Source organism: Geotrypetes seraphini, chromosome 6 (genome assembly GCF_902459505.1).
Source record: "Geotrypetes seraphini chromosome 6, aGeoSer1.1, whole genome shotgun sequence".
Lineage (NCBI taxonomy): Eukaryota > Metazoa > Chordata > Amphibia > Gymnophiona > Dermophiidae > Geotrypetes > Geotrypetes seraphini.
This window is the reverse complement of record NC_047089.1, coordinates 158,841,280-158,857,524: the sequence shown is the minus strand read 5'-3', so window position 1 is coordinate 158,857,524 and position 16,245 is coordinate 158,841,280. Positions and strand designations below refer to the sequence as shown.

Genomic DNA, 16,245 nt, shown 5'->3' with positions numbered 1-16,245 from the left:
GCTCTGCGAGATCGTAGTGCCTCTTGCACCATGGCCTACTTCGTTTTTTTATTTTCGGGTAAGTCGGTTTTTCTTCCGACCTCTGTTGTTGACCCGGGGCTCCGGGTCTGACTTGGCCGGTGAGCCTCGCGCGGCTGCGGCGTTGCTTGGGCCTATGTCCCGGCCGGTCTCTGGTTTCAAAAAGTGCACTCAGTGTGGTCGGGTGATCTCTATCACTGACCCCCCACCGTTGGTGCATTGAGTGCCTCGGGGCCGACCATCGTTTGGACTCCTGCCCGCGTTGTGCTACTCTTCAACCACGGGCGCTTCGGAGAAGGGCCAGGATCCTCGAACTGTTTGGCATGGACCCGGCGGCGGGACTGACCTCAGCCTCGACCTTGGCCTCAGCCCAAGTGGGGGTCTCGGCATCGAAGGTCTCTACTTCGTCAAAGTCGTCCTCGTCTGCCTCAACGAAATCTATGGTTCCAGGTAAGTCTCCTCTTCCTCCCTCAGGTTCCTTGGCGAAGAAGCCTACCCCGGAGTCTCAGGGGGGTGCGACGGCCATGCCCCGTCCAGACCTCCTCCAAAGCGTGCTTCCACTAAACGGGAATACTCTTCATTGAGGTCGCCCTCGTTGGAGTGCACTGCTGCACCTCCTAGACCTGATCCGATGGTCTCAGTGCCGATGCTCGAGGACATGCTGAAGGCCATCCTGCAGATGCAGATCTCCTCGGTCCTGAGCCAACTTGCCCTGGCTTCAACCTCAACCCCAGCTGGCCAGCCTGCGTGCCCACTCGATGCCCCTTGCGGGCGGTCTCGACGGTCTCAATGGTTTTCCTCTAGTGGGTCGTCCCCTGCTACTTCGAGGCCCGGGTCCCCGCCCCATGTGCCTCAATTGAAGCATCTCATCCACCGCCTCGGCACCATCAGCAGCAGAGTCCAGCCAAGTCTCAGCCGCCTGTGGTGGCGAAGCCAACGCCGTCTTTTTGACAATTACGGGCCGGACACTCTGGTGTCCTGCGCCCAGGAGCCTTCCCCCTTTCCCATCGGGGGTCGGCTTCATCTTTTTTACCATCAGTGGGAGGTGCTGACGACCGACGCTTGGGTCCTCTCCATAATTCAAGAGGGGTATTCTCTTCACTTTCAGCATGCGCCTCCGGCCCAGACGTTCTGGGAATTTCCTTCCGACGCGGTGTATCTTCCCCTCCTGCTTCAGGAGGCCCAGGCTCTTCTCCACCTTCGGGCGGTCGAGGAGGTTCCAGAGCATCAGTGGGACTCAGGGTTTTACTCCCATTTTTTTCTGGTCCCCAAGAAAACCGCGAACTTGCGTCCTATTCTCGACCTTCGGGCTCTCAACAAATGCCTGGTCAAGGAGAAGTTTTGCATGCTCACTCTTCCGACGTTGTATCCCCTCATGGATGAGGGGGATTGGCTTTGCTCCCTGGATCTGAAAGAGGCCTATACGCACATCCCAATTCATCTGGCCTCTCACCAATTCTTGAGATTTCAAGTGAGGAATCTAAATCTGCAGTACCATGTTCTCCCCTTTGGCCTTGTGTCTTCCCCGAGGGTGTTCATGAAGTGTCTGGTGGTAGTTGCCGTGGCCCTGCGGACGCAGGGGCTCCAGGTTTTCCTGTACCTGGACAACTGGCTGATCAAGGCGTCGTCTCGTTCGGAGGTTATCTTAGCGACCTGACGGACTATTATATTTCTGCAAAGTCTGGGCTTCGAGATAAACTTTCTGAAGTCCAAGTTGTGTCTGTCCCAATCTCTCCAGTTCATTGGAGCGGTGTTGGATATGCTGCGTCTATGTTCTTTCCTGCCTCGTCCTCGTCAGGATTCCATCATCCGCCTTTGTTGACAGGTCTCCTTCCTTTCGACCATCTCGGCCAAAGGCATGATGATACTACTGGGGCACATGGCCTCCACCATGCATGTGACGCCTTTTGCCAGACTTCACCTTTGCATTTCGCAGTGGTGTCAGGATCGCGATCCGGTTTCCGCCAGGATCGCAGTGACTCCTTCCTTGAAGCGATCTCTCCGCTAGTGGATGCGCTGTTCCAATCTTTCCAGAGGTTTTCTGTTTCACGCTCCTCCGTTGCAGAAGGTCTTGACGACCGACTCGTCCGCCTACGCGTTGGGAGCGCACCTTGACGGCCTCCGGACGCAAGGGCTTTGGTCCAGCGGGTAGCAGCGCTGTCACATCAACCTGTTGGAACTTCAAGCCATTTTCAACGCACTCAAAGCCTTTCTTCATCTGCTTCGTGGCCACGTGGTCCTCGTCTGGACGGACAACCAGGTGGCCATGCATTATGTCAACAAAAATGGGGGTACAGGGTCCCTATCTCTTTGCCGGGAAGCTCTTAAGATTTGGGAATGGACGATCTTTCTCAGAGCGGTCTACATTCAGGGCGAGCAGAACTGCTTGGCCGACGGGCTCAGTTGCCTGCTGCAACCTCACGAAAGGTCTCTCAGTTTGCGGATTCTGCGTCAGGTGTTTGATCGGTGGGGGACCCCACAGGTCGATCTGTTTGCTTCCCCCCTAAATCACAAGCTGCCTCGATACTGCTCCAGGATCTATTCCCCACATTGTCTCGAGACGGATGCACTCCTCTTGGACTGGGCAGGCCTGTTTCTCTATGTGTTCCCACCCTTTCCTCTGATTCTGAAGACTCTAGTCACGCTCAAGTCTGTGTATGCCACCATGATTCTCATAGCTCCTCGGTGGCCCAGGCAGCCCTGGTTCTCCCTGCTTCTTCAACTCAGTACCAGGGAGCCTCGCCTTCTTCCGGTTTTTCCATCTCTGCTTTCTCAGAGTCGGGGTTCTCTTCTGCATCCCAACCTGCAGTCCCTGCATTTGACGGCTTGGTTTCTCAGCACCTGACCGCCTCTGTCCAGTTCTCTCAATCTGTTCAGGATGTTCTCGAGGCATCTAGGAAGCGGTCCACTTGACAGTTTTATTATCAGAAGTGGACCAGGTTTTCCTCTTGGTGTTTGTCGCTGAGCCTGTAGTCACGGTCTGCCTCCTTGCCTTCCGTGCTTGATTATCTATTGCACTTGTCCTGGTCTGGTCTCAAATGCACTTCTATTCGAGTCCACCTGAGTGCCATTGCGGCTTTTCATCGGCCGCTTGAGGGGAAACCGCTTTCGGTTCATCTGGTGGTTTCCGGGTTTATGAAGGGCCTTTTCAACATTCATCCTCCCCTCAAACCTCCTCCCACAGTTAGAGAGAAAAACAATTCTGGTGAAAAATATAAGTAGCATGAAAACTTTATGGAAGTTTCACAAGAAGAAAGACAAACCACGAATACGAGTGTACAAGAAGGCTAACCACAGAACTGAAAAGCCGTTAGGCCAGGTGCTTGAGGGAGGTTCTTGATATATTAAAAGAACACTTAAGGGGAAATAAGGGTAGAATTAAATGGGAAAAAGGCGTGATGCAGTATCACTCAATTATGTTAACCAATCCATAGATTAATAAATGAGATAAGGAATATGATTAACCAATGAAAGTGTGAAATGTAACATGCACCAACGTGAGCCAGAGCTGTCAAAATCATATAAAAGAAAGCTCTTTGAACCAAGGATTCAGAACTCTTTGGAAGTTCTCCATCAGTCTGGCCAGCCTGGTGTATGCTCTATTACTCTGTATGCTGTGTGATTTGTTCCTGTAAGCTATTGCTGTTTGATTATTAAACTCATATTATTTGAACCAGCATAAAGAGAGTCGAGTGGTCTTCAATGAAGGCCGTAATAGCTGGCTCTTCAGATCTCAATGTTGTTCTTGCTCAGTTGATGAAGCCTCCTTTTGAACCTATCGATCGGGCTCATCTGAAGTATCTCACTTGGAAAGTGGTCTTTCTTGTTGCGCTCACGTCTGCCCGCAGGGTCAGTGAGCTACAGGCTTTGGTTGCGGATCCGCCTTTACATAGAAACATAGAACATGACGGCAGAAAAGGGCCACGGCCCATCTAGTCTGCCCATACTAATGGCCCACCCCCTAACTACTTCCATGAAGAGATCCCACATGCCAATCCCATCTTTTCTTAAAATCTGGCACGCTGCTTGCCTCAATAACCTATTGTGGAAGATTATTCCAGCGATCAACCACTCTTTCGGTGAAGAAATATTTTCTGGTGTCGCCATGAAATTTCCCACCCCTGATTTTCAACGGATGCCCTCTTGTTGCCGTGGGTCCTTTAAGGAAAAAGAGATCCTCTTCCACCTCGATACGGCCTGTAGATCCTCTTCCTCCTCGATATGGCCTTTCACTGTCTTTCATCATGATAAGGTGGTTCTCCGCATCCATCCTAAATTCTTGCCTAAGGTGGTTTCAGATTTTCATCTCAACCAATCCATTGTTGATTTTCCTGTGTTTTTTCCTAAGCTCCATGGTCCTTGGTTCATACCTTCACCTCGCACTAGTCTGGATACTTTCTCCAGGCGAGACGGCAGGTTTGTGTTGCTTAATCTGTTCTCCTAACTTGCCAACTTTCCCTCCTCCCTTTTTGGTTAGCTTGTAGGTAACCCACATGTGGAGAATATGCTGCCTGCTTGTCCAGGGATAAAGCAGTTACTTACCATAACAGGTGTTACCCAGGGACAGCAGGCAGATATTCTCGTAACCTATCCACCTCCCTGGGGTTGGCTTCTTTGCTTGCTGTCTGAACTGAGGCCACGAGGAGGAGACGCCCTCTAGCTCGAGTGGGAAGGCACCCGCGCATGCGCGGTATTCTCACAAGCTTGAAGATTTTCAAGCAAGTTTGCTTGTGAGTGTGTCCGATCGGGGCTCCATAGATGACGTCACCCACATGTGGAGATTATCTGCCTGCTGTCCCTGGATAACACCTGTTACAGTAAGTAACTGTGCTTTTTAGCACCAGCCATGGCTGTAACAGCTCCGATGCTCTTAGAATTATATGAGCATCGGAGCTGTTACCACTGTGACTGGCGCTAAAAACTGCACTACGGTTTTGTAAAAGAGGGGGGGTGGTGTTATATTTTAATTGCATTGCCATGGGCTAGCAACACTTCAGTATATTGGCCCTTATGTTGTCCTCTCTTATAGGCACAATTTAATCTTCATTTTTTTAGGATTTTATTTTTTTGTGGAAGTAGTGGGACTAGAAGAATTTTATGTGCAGAATTTAATTTATTTTTTCTCCTCATTACAGTATCATTGTGGAAACATTAAGAATATGGACATTGATTGGCCAAATTCTCTTCTCATTGGTTGCAACATTCCTGCTGTGCCTTGGCATAAAATCATATTTCATAGGACCATTTTATCGCAAGCTACACACAGAGAGCAAAGGGAATAAAGAAATCCTAATCTTGGGACTATCTGCTTTTGTCTTTCTTATGTTAACGGTAATACTGTAGTTTTTTTTCTACATTATAGTATCTTTTGCAAGCAGTGTTTAAGTTGTACTTAGTTTAATCAAAAGGAAAAAGTTAAAAGCGCTTGCTTAAAAGATAGACCTTATGGTTATATATTTTCACAGTCTTATACCCTGGACAGTGGGCATTTAAAACTTTGCTAACACAGCATTTCAATATAACCAGATGAAAATTGGCTGAATTAAATGTTTGTATGTGGTTGCATAGCAGTTATAAAACTTCCAGAGAGATAGTCATGTTAGTTTGTAATAGCAAAAACTGTGTCTAGTGGGACTATATGAGACTCAAGAGTCACAGCTCAACTTTTCAGGATTTTCACAAACAATGAATGAGAGATTTGCTTGCACTGCTTCTGTGGAAACTTATTTTATAACAAGACATCTTTTGTTTCCTTTGTTTATAATTACAAACCATTTTGTTTTCTTTCCTTCTGGATTTATGATTGTAAACTAAATTGTTTTTCCTCTAACAAAGGATATAAGGCAGTATAATAAGTCTTCAAATAAACTAAACTAAAATTTTTTTCCATATCTTTATTAATTTTAAAAACTCACATCAAGTGTAACATTATCAAACAATGTACAAAATAAACAGCACTTAATTCCATCAAATATATAATAGATACATATCCCTTCCCCCCACCCATCCTTTCATACAGTATAAAGATAAGCAAGAGTAATACAATTGATCAAGACCATCAAATTACAATCAAATAATAAATTAAAGGCATATCTCCCTCCCCCCACCCCTCCTTGATGTGTATAATCAAAGGGCTAAAATCAATAATCAATCTTTACAAAATTTGGTCAATGGGTCCCAAATCTTCTTGAATTTCTTATTACATTACATTACATTAGGGATTTCTATTCCGCCATTACTTTGCAGTTCAAGGCGGATTACAAAAGAATTATCCAAGATGTATTGCAACAAGAACTTACAAAAAAAAAAGTTGGTCATTTTCAAAAAGAGTAAGAAATGGGTAAGGTTATTTGTTTGGGGTAGTTGGCTTTAGTGAGAGGTGGAGTTTGAGACTTGCGGTATTATTTCTTTTTTCAGAGTTTTCTTGAAGAGTATGGTCTTTATTTATTTTCTAAAAGTCTTGTAGTTGAGGGATGCCATCAGTAGATTGGCGATTTGGTTGTCTAGTTTGGCTGCTTGAGTGGCCAGGAGGCCATCATATAGTTTTTTCCGTTTGACCTCCTTAATTGGGGGGTATGAGAATGGGGTGTGAATTTTCTTATGTCTGGTTGCGGTGTTGTGGATGAGGTAGTTTGGACTGTCTCCATATAAAGTCTTAAATAGTAGGCAGTAGAATTTAAATTGTATTCTTGCTGGGATCGGAAGCCAGTGCGATTGGAGATATGCTTCTGTAATGTGATCATGTTTCTTTAATGAGTAGATGAGTCTTAGTGCTGTGTTTTGGATAGTATGTAGTTGTTTTGTTATGGTTGTAGGGCATGGGAGGTAGAGGATATTACAGTAGTCAAGTAGGCCTAGTATTAAGGACTGAACTATGAGCTGGAATTGAGTTTTCTCGAAGAATTTCCGAACTTGTCTTAAGTTTCTCATGACTAAGAATAACTTTTGTATTGTTTTATTGATTTGCAGTTGCATGGTGCAGCAATATCCCAATTGTATTTCTCTCATACGTTCACGTTTTTAAGTTTGGCACAAGGATTCCCACCAAAAACTATAGTTTAATCTGTCCCAATTTTTCCGAATAAGTTGTATGGCAACTCCCGTCATGATGAAAAGTAGTCTATTGTTATGTGAAATTATTAAACTCTTGGCCATCAATAATGTACCAAACAGCATTACGTCATACGTCAATGCCAATGGAACTTCCAGTACACTATTTATTTGACCCCAAATGGATCGCCAAAATCTAAGTATCAAGGGACAAAAGAAAAGCAGATGATCCAGTGCCCCTATATCGAGATGACAGCGCCAGCATCTATTTGACTTAGAAATATCTAATTTTTGTAATCTAACAGGGGTCCAAACATTTCTATGCAACAAAAAAAAAAATCAAGTTTGTCTCATAGATGCTGATGCTGTACATCTCATCCTTCAAGTCCAAATTCGTGGCCATTGAGACACAGAAATCAGCTGCTTTATCTCAATGCTCCAAATGTCTCTAAGACTAGTTTTTGTTTTTTTATTCAAAAAAATCAGATATTAATTTATACCACTTGGCTGCCTGATGCCTCGGCAAGCTATACTGAGTTTTTAAGTTAAGCCAATCAGGGAACCCCTTCTGAATGGCCTGCTTCAACTGCAACCACTTATATATTGAGACTTTGCAATACCAAATGTTTGTTGTAGTCATGAAAATTCAAGCAGCTTTCCATCTGACAACACATCATCCAGTGTGTGTATGCCCACCTGCAGCCAATGCTTCCAGAGAATCTTAGACTCACCAATTTGAATCTTGGAGTTCAACCATAAGGACTGACATGTGGATAAATGAATCGGAATAGGTGTTAAGCTATTAATAAATTTCAATGTCTGCCATGTAGCGAATAAAATTCTATTGTCCTTATAAATCCTGAATGAGCTAGCACCAGTAAAATCAAAATACTGAATCTGCAGACCGTCTGACAAATGGTTCGACACAGAACTTCTCCAACTCAAAAGGCAATGCAGACAACTGGAAAGAGACTGGAGAAAAAAGAACCAAGAACACACTAAAGTAGCATGGAGAAGCCTAATTAAACAATACAAGATCAAACTCAAGGAAAAACGAAAAGCTTACTATTCCAAACTGGTAGGCTTGGAGGCCCAAGACACAATAAAACTATTTAAACTAGTAAATAACCTCACTGATACCAAACCATTCCTAGCCGCACAAGGAAACCACCCATTAACAGCTACCCAACTAGCAGACCACTTCAAAAACAAGATCACTACAATCAGGACCACCTTCAACAACACACCAAGCCACCTCGACGAGATAATAATAAATCCTGCAACAGGAGAAGCCATTGCAGCAGACAGGACCTGGACCAACTTCCCAGCAGTACAATGGCCTGATATGAACTGACTTTACAAAAAAATACAGTCAAGCATCATGCGACCTGAACAACTGTCCCACATATCTGATAACAAATGCCTCCCCCAAATTTAGAGCTCGCCTCATGCAATGGGTACAAACTACACTCACGGAAGGTCAATTCCCACAGGACCTAGGTGAGATCATAATCACCCCAATTGTGAAAGATCATAAAGGCACAATAGATATCCCCTCCAACTACAGACCCATCGCTTTAATACCAATATACGTTAAACTAATAGAAGGACTAGTTGCACAATACCTCACTAACTACCTGGAAGACCACAACCTACTTCACCCCTCACAATCAGGGTTCAGAACCAACCATAGCACAGAGACACTACTAGTAACTCTACTAGACACAGCCCGACAGCACCTTAGCAAAGGCAGAAGGATGTTGATAATTCAACTTGATCTCTCTGCTGCATTTGACTTGGTAGACCACACCATACTACTACAGATACTAGAAGCCATAGGGATCTCAGGCAGGGTATATAACTGGATCCAAGGATTTCTTAAATCAAGAACATACAGAGTAAAGACAAATGATCTTAAATCAGAAACCTGGTCTAACCCCTGGGAGTACCACTGTCAACAATGCTCTTCAACCTCTTTATATCCTCCCTAGATAATCTAGACGTAACATCATTCAGCTACGCAGACGACATCACCATTCTCCTCCCCTTCGACTTACCAGATCCCACTTCAACAGAAAAACTGAAAAAAACACTAGAAGCAGTGGAAAAATGGATGATAGACCACAAATTGAAGCTGAACTCGAACAAGACAAAATTTCTACTGCTTGAAAATGCCAAAACCCCATCCATTACAGAATTAGAAATAAATGCTACCAAATACCCTTTACAGTCCGCTCTTAAACTCCTAGGAGTGATGATAGATAGATGCTGCACAATGCAGGTCCAAATCAACAAGACTACCCAGAAAGCCTTTTTAATCATGCACAATCTACAAAAAATAAGAAAATTATTTGACAAAGAGCAATATAGGCTCATAGTCCAATCCCTAGTCCTAAGTCTAGTGGACTATTGCAACATCATCTACCTACCATGCCCTGCAAACATGATAAAACAATTACAGTCGGTACAAAACACAGCCCTCAGACTGATCTATTCACTAAGTAAATTTGACCACATCATCACTGCCTACCTAGACTCACACTGGCTACCTATATAAGCGCGAATTCAATTCAAATTATACTGCCTATTATTCAAAGTAATAAATGGCACTGCCCCCACTTACCTAAACAATCGCCTAAATTGGAACCATATAACTAGACAAAGGAGAACTCAGACCCCATTTACCTACCCCCATTCAAAGGTATTCAGCGCAAGAAGATGTATGACAATCTACCTGCGACGCAAGTAGCGAAACTTGACCACTCCATCTCCAACATGCTGACAACAACGAGCGACTTCAAATCATTTCGAAAAGAAATCAAAACTCTGCTATTCAAAAAAATTTATCTAGATATCAAAATTCATCCCCTTGTCCATCCCCCCTCTCATAAATTTCCCCTCAAAGTCTCTACCACTTTTGTAATTTTCTCTTCAAAGTCTCAATCATGTAAACAGCTCCCTAAATTGTAATTTTCCTGGAAATGTCCAGTTATCTTCTTTTGTAATCCGCCTAGAACTGCAAGGTACTGGCGGAATAGAAGTCACTAATGTAATGTAAATCCTCGGTAACTTGAAACTTAAAATATGACATAATCTCAATGGAGACAAGAGTTGCCATTTTAAATAAAGGCAATCAGGGAGATGTTCCATGAGCTCAGGAAGGATCCAAAACATACCCTGATGCAGTATATAGGCCTGATGGTACCTATAAAAGTTTGGGAAATTTACCCCACCTGCCACAATTGGTTTTTGTAAAGATACTAAAGCAATTCTCGCATTTACCCAGCCAAATACATTTAGTAAGAATACTATTTAATTTCTTATAAAAGGCCCCCTGAAAATAAATTGGCAACATACCCGTTTGGTAGCAAACCACAGGCAAAATCATCATTTTGACAGTTTGGACTCTCCCCCACCAAAACAGATATAATGGGTTCCATTGCTCACACATTTCTGAGACCTTTAGCAATAAGGATTTTTCATTTACTCTCATTGTATCTTCCAGTGTTTTTTGAATCCAAATACCTAAATATTTTATACCATCTTCCTTCCAAAGGAATGGGAATGAGTCAAATAAACCTTTTACACAATGCACATTTAAAGGAAGAACCTTTGATTTATTCCAATTTATTTTATATCCAGAAAATTTTACAAATCTGTCAATCAAATCAAGTAAATGCGGAATGGTAGATTCAGGATTCCTCAAATGATTAAAAATTCTAAAAATGCACCAATTTTATAAATGCAACATCGGCATCTATGTGTCTTTTATAAGTAGGGTCCTATAATTATCCCCATTTTTCAGATTATTTCTGTTTACATAGAGGAAATGAAATAAATTAAAATAAAGACGTAACTCTCTTTAAAAAGAACAGCTTTCTAATTTTAATGAAATTTTTAAATTTGCAGGAAATAAACTTATGAGGGAACATTAATGACTAAAAAGCTACTTTTAAGTTTGTAAACAAACTATCTTCTTGGTTTTACTTCAAAAGTGCTTATTTGATACCTTAGCCTGTGACAGCTCAGAGAGGAAGAATATGGGGTACAGAGATTAAACAGGTAGCTTGGTATTTAAATCTAGTTTATTCTGGTGGGAGGCATACTGCCATGCAATGGCAAGAGGAAGCAAGTTGTTGTGGTAACAAGCCATTTATTTTATTTTTGCCATTGCAGAGTAGAATAATAAACCCATCTGCATAAAACTAACCAAATGTTTCATTAGAAAATCATGCTTTGCCTTGCTTCCAAGGGTCAAGTACAAGTTCAACATATGAAGCTCTTTAGAAGCCACCTTCCTAGTAGCTGCCCATCTAACTGTCTTGAGATGAGGAGAGTCCAATGGAAGAGTATCTTGGGCTGAGCAGAGTCCTAATATTCCACTTAGTCCATCAAATACAGTGGAACCTTGGTTTACGAGCATAATTCGTTCCAAAAGCATGCTTGTAAGCCAAATTGCTCGTATATCAAAGCGAGTTTCCCCATAGGAAGTAAGGGGAACTCGCTTGATTCATTCCCCCCCTCCCCGAGGCCACCGGTGCTGCTCCACACCCCTCCCGAGAACCAGCATTGCCCCCCCCCCCCGAACTGGCATCGCCCCCCACGATCCAGCATCCCCCACCCACTCAAACACAATCCCTTACCCCGATCTGGCACCGGCATCAGCACCAACACAGAGGACATGCCGGTGCCTGAAGATTCTGCCTCTTGCCTGGGCTGGGCCTTGAGCATCTGCACATACTCAAGGCCTTCTGGTTCTCGCTCTCTCCGATATTTATCAGAATAAGCTGCAGTGTGTCCTAGCTGCCTTTTGAGAAGATGTATATGTAATGAACTGCAGTAATCTAACTAGTCTGTGACTAGTACATGAATCATGGTTAGCAGTTCCTCTCTGGTCAAATAATAAGATAAGGTACATGGGGATGATGGAAAACAGTGTGAGGTAAACATCAGGCAAGCAGAGACAGGAAGTTAGTGCTCTTTGATTGAGAGAAGGGTCACATAGTCATAATGCCGGGCATTATCTTTATGTAAAAAAAATATTAAAAGGATGAAGATCATTCAGAATACATCTTAATATTCAGCTTAATACAGATTAATATTCAATTTCAAAAAAAATTGATTATATACCAAAATATTATTTGATATTGGATTGGTTGCCAATAGAGGTGAGAATACTGTTCAAATTTGGCTGTATTTGTTAGAAGACACTGAATGGTCTTATACCTAATTATATTCTCGAACAATTCAAATTTATCAATAGAAAGCACCTTGTCTGGGATTTAAGGTTATTCACCTTTCCCTCTGTAAAAGATTGTGTGTACCAATGATTCTTCATTAGAATTCTATCTTATCAGACAGGTGTATAGGACAATAATTTTGGTAATTTGATATTAAGTTCTAATTCGCATCCATCTTTAAGAAAACTGTTAAAAAACATGCTTATTTGATAATTTTTTTTAAATTGGGATTATAATTCACTGTGAATGTACAGTATTTTATTATTTTGTTAATTGCACTGAACTGCGAAGTAGTTGTGGTATATAAGTGAATTGTTATGTTATGGATTAGCTTCTAGAGAATGACACAGGGACAGAATTTGTCCCCGTCCCACAGGAAACCAACCCATCTCATTCTTTAGTGTCTATCTCAACCTCAGTGCTTCTATGCCAGCATTTTTCAATGCAAGGCTTGAGAGTTAGTTGCTGTGCCCATTCATACTCTGATTCTTCCCTCTCTCCTTAAAGAATGACATGGGAATGGTTTCCTGCAGTGAACCGCAAGGACAGGGACAAATTCATTCTCTATCAGCTTCACAACAGTAGACTCAATATGCTGAAGACATTTCAAAGACATTCCATTGTAAATGATACCACAATGAAATAAGCAGCAAAAGAGCCAGTATTCTAACATGAGGAGGCTGAAAGGGTTTAGCCAAATGGATGCAGTGAAAGGCAAACAATAGCAGTAATCTTAAAAATAAGTTTAGAGTTTAGAAAAGGGATGTTCAACCCAGTCCTTGAGACATGCAGCCAAGTTTTCAGGAGTCACATGAATATACATGATATACATTTCAATGCACTACTTTCATTGTATGCAAATGTATCTTATGCTCATTCATTGTGGCTGTCCTGAAACCCTGACTGGGTGTGTTCCAAGGACTTGGTTGAGAAACCCTGGTCTAGAACAACACCAAGAACATCTTTGAATGGTAAAATAGAAGCACAAGGATAAGGAAAGTGAATAATCTCGTATTTCTTGTAGAATCCCACTTTTTTCTGGGACTAGTGGGTATTGTGTATCCTGGCCCGCCAGGAGCTATAAGAAACTTCAAATGATAGAAGTCTTCTCCACCCATTTCTATCATATCCTGGAGCATGCTTCCTGGACCTCAATTTTGTATTCCTACATGCCAGACTGTAGGAGCTTATCTATTTTGCTTGTGTTTCATTTCTAAATTTTCAGTACTTTATTTTGGATAATTTCTCACTGGTTTTGCCCTCGTGCTGTGGAGGTTCCCTGCGGCGACATCCTAGCGGCAGGAGATCGCAGACTTTTGGATGACCTTATGGCAAGTCTTCAGGACCGTAAACCTAAGGCTTTGCCAACTTATCCTCAATGATGACACCTTTTTCTGGGCAGTTACTCCTTACGTGGAACTCTGCATTATGTAGCTATAGTTTGGGTTCCTCTTTGCACTTGCTCACATTAAACATCATCTGCCGTTTTGATGCCCAGTCTCCCAAGGTCCTCTTGCAATTTTTCACAGTCCTTTGCAATTTAACAATTTTGTGTCTTCAGCAAATTTAATTATCTCACTAGTTATTCCCATCTCTAGATAATTGATAAATAATGTGAAAAAAAACATAAACAGCGGTCCCAACACAGACTCCTAGGGAACATCACTATGTCCCTGTACAGAGGGACAGAAAGCAGTTGGTGGGAGAAGGGGAAGGAAGCAGTTTTGGAGTAGAGAAAGGCAAGTTTGTCTCTCTCTTGTCAATCGTTTTGTACGAGCTGGCAGGGAATTTCTCTAAGCAGCTGGCTACTACTGTACAGTATATTAGCTCTGAGGATCAGTCCCAAAACCCTGATTATACTAGTAAAGGGGGAATTTCGATTTGTCCTACTTACTCTCCTTTTACCTGATAGTGTCCTTCTAAAGGCCTGCCTCCTGTGCATATAACCAACTACAGGGTACTATAGGAGGCCAGGGGCTACATCTAATTTGTTCTAAATTTATTACTTAGTAGCTTCATTGCATACCCTCAGGTCCTTGTATTTTTGAAAACAGTAAACAAGTTATTCATGTCTACCATTTCTACTCTATTCAGTATATTATAAACTTCTGTTATATCCCCTCTCAGCTGTCTTGTTCTCCAAGCTGAAGAACCCTAGCCCCATTTTTTTTATAGAACACCTCTATTTACTCTTCTCCATTGAGAATATTGATCATTTAAACCTACTCTCTGTTTTCTGTCTTTCAACCTTTGCTTAATCCATAATAGGATGTTACCTCCTATCTCATGACTATTTACAACTACTGTCTTTTTGTATGTCTTTCATTTTACAATTTTTTCAGTGTGTGTGATTCAATAAGTTGGCTTTTTATTATAATTTATTAATGCATTTATTTTTATCTCCTTTTCAGAAGTAGCTCAAGGTGTGCTCAGTGGCAGCAGAATGTCTTTTTGTTTGGAAGGGAGAGGGATCCGGCTCTGCTACCAACTCCAGCATCTCCCCTACCCTATCATTCCATAGTCCTATTTCCCTCAGCCCCACTGAAAATATTGAAAGTAGTGCATACAAATCAATCTCATACATATTCATTGTGGAAATCTTGAAAACTGACTGGGTAGTGGCCTCAAGGACTGTGGTTGCCCACTTGTGATATAAAACATACAATACATGTATACATACAACATAGTAAGCAATAAAGCAACATCAAACAAACTATAAACTTAATTTATCCCAGGACAAGCAGGCATGATATTCTCACATGTGGGTGACGTCATCTACGGAGCCCCAGCACGGACAGCTTTTCAAGCAAACTTGATTGAAGTTTCAAGTTTGCTATGCTGCACCATGCATGTGCATGCCTTCTTGCCCACTAGAGGGCGCATCCCCACCTCGTGGTCCTCAGTTCAGTTTTTTCCGCGGAGCCAGAAGCCTTGTGGAAATTGTGCTCTCTCTTTTTTGCCTTCTGACACCGCGTCTGAGTCGTTTTTCTCGGTCGCTGTGCTTGCTTTATTTTTTTATTCGTTCGTGTGTTTGTTAATCGTCGAAAAAAAAAAAAAAAAAAGATTTTTCGTTCGGCTCCGGGGGCTCCTGGTAGCCGCGGCCGCGGGACCTCGTTCCGTTCCCGGCCATTTTTCGATTTCATGTCCCGTCCCTTGACGGGCTTTAAAAAGTGCACCCGGTGCGATCGGCTACTTTCTCTCACCGATCCCCACCGGTGGTGCTTACTTTGCCTGTGTCCCGAGCACCCCACCGATTCCTGTCCCAGGTGCTCGACTTTTCAGCCAAGAGCTCTCCGCCGCCGTCGAGCCAGAATGGCGGAGCTCTTTGCTGTCGACCCCGCGGAGCAGGCCTCGACGTCGGCCTCGGCTTCGGCCCCGGCCTTCACCTCGGCCTCGCCGAGACATCCTGCTTCCTCGAAACCGACGGCCTCGACTTCGAAGTCGACGGGGGGTAAGTCCTCTCTTCCTTCCTCAGCTCCAACTTCAAAGAAGCCATCCTCGGGATCCTCGACGGGGGCGGGTGGGTCGTCCTCGGCCCCGCCCCGAGCGTCGAAGTCGGGTGCCCCGCGGGAATACTCGAGACCGAGGTCGCCCTCGAGGGAGCACCTGCCGGCCCCGGATCTACCAGCCATGATGGCAGTGCCGGCTTTTCAGGACTTGCTCCGTGCCCTCATTACCTCGGAGCTGTCTGGCGCCTTAGCGCACCTGCAGCCGGCTTCGGCCCCGAGTGCCCCGGCTTCGGCGGCCTCGGTCTCGGTGCCCTTGACTTCGGCCCCCGGGGTGGTTCCGGCCTCGACCCCGACCTTGCCCTCGACCTCGGTCGACCAGGTGCACAAGGTGCGGAGAGTTCGGAGGATCTCTTCCACTTCTTCCTCGTCGAGGTCCTCCCGGGGCTCCTCGCCCTCGGGTCGGCCTCGGGCGAAGCGCTGACTGAGGA

The 16,245-nt window shown here is 43.7% G+C and overlaps 1 protein-coding gene across 1 annotated transcript in view; it reads left to right on the top strand.

The window, feature by feature from the left end:
• The window catches only part of TMCO3 (transmembrane and coiled-coil domains 3), a 121,906-nt gene that overhangs the window by 89,969 nt on the left and 15,692 nt on the right, over positions 1-16,245 (top strand). The window contains exon 9 of the mRNA XM_033948709.1: positions 5,154-5,349. Coding sequence (XP_033804600.1) covers positions 5,154-5,349 — 196 coding nt within the window. The remainder of the gene's footprint in view (positions 1-5,153; positions 5,350-16,245) is intronic.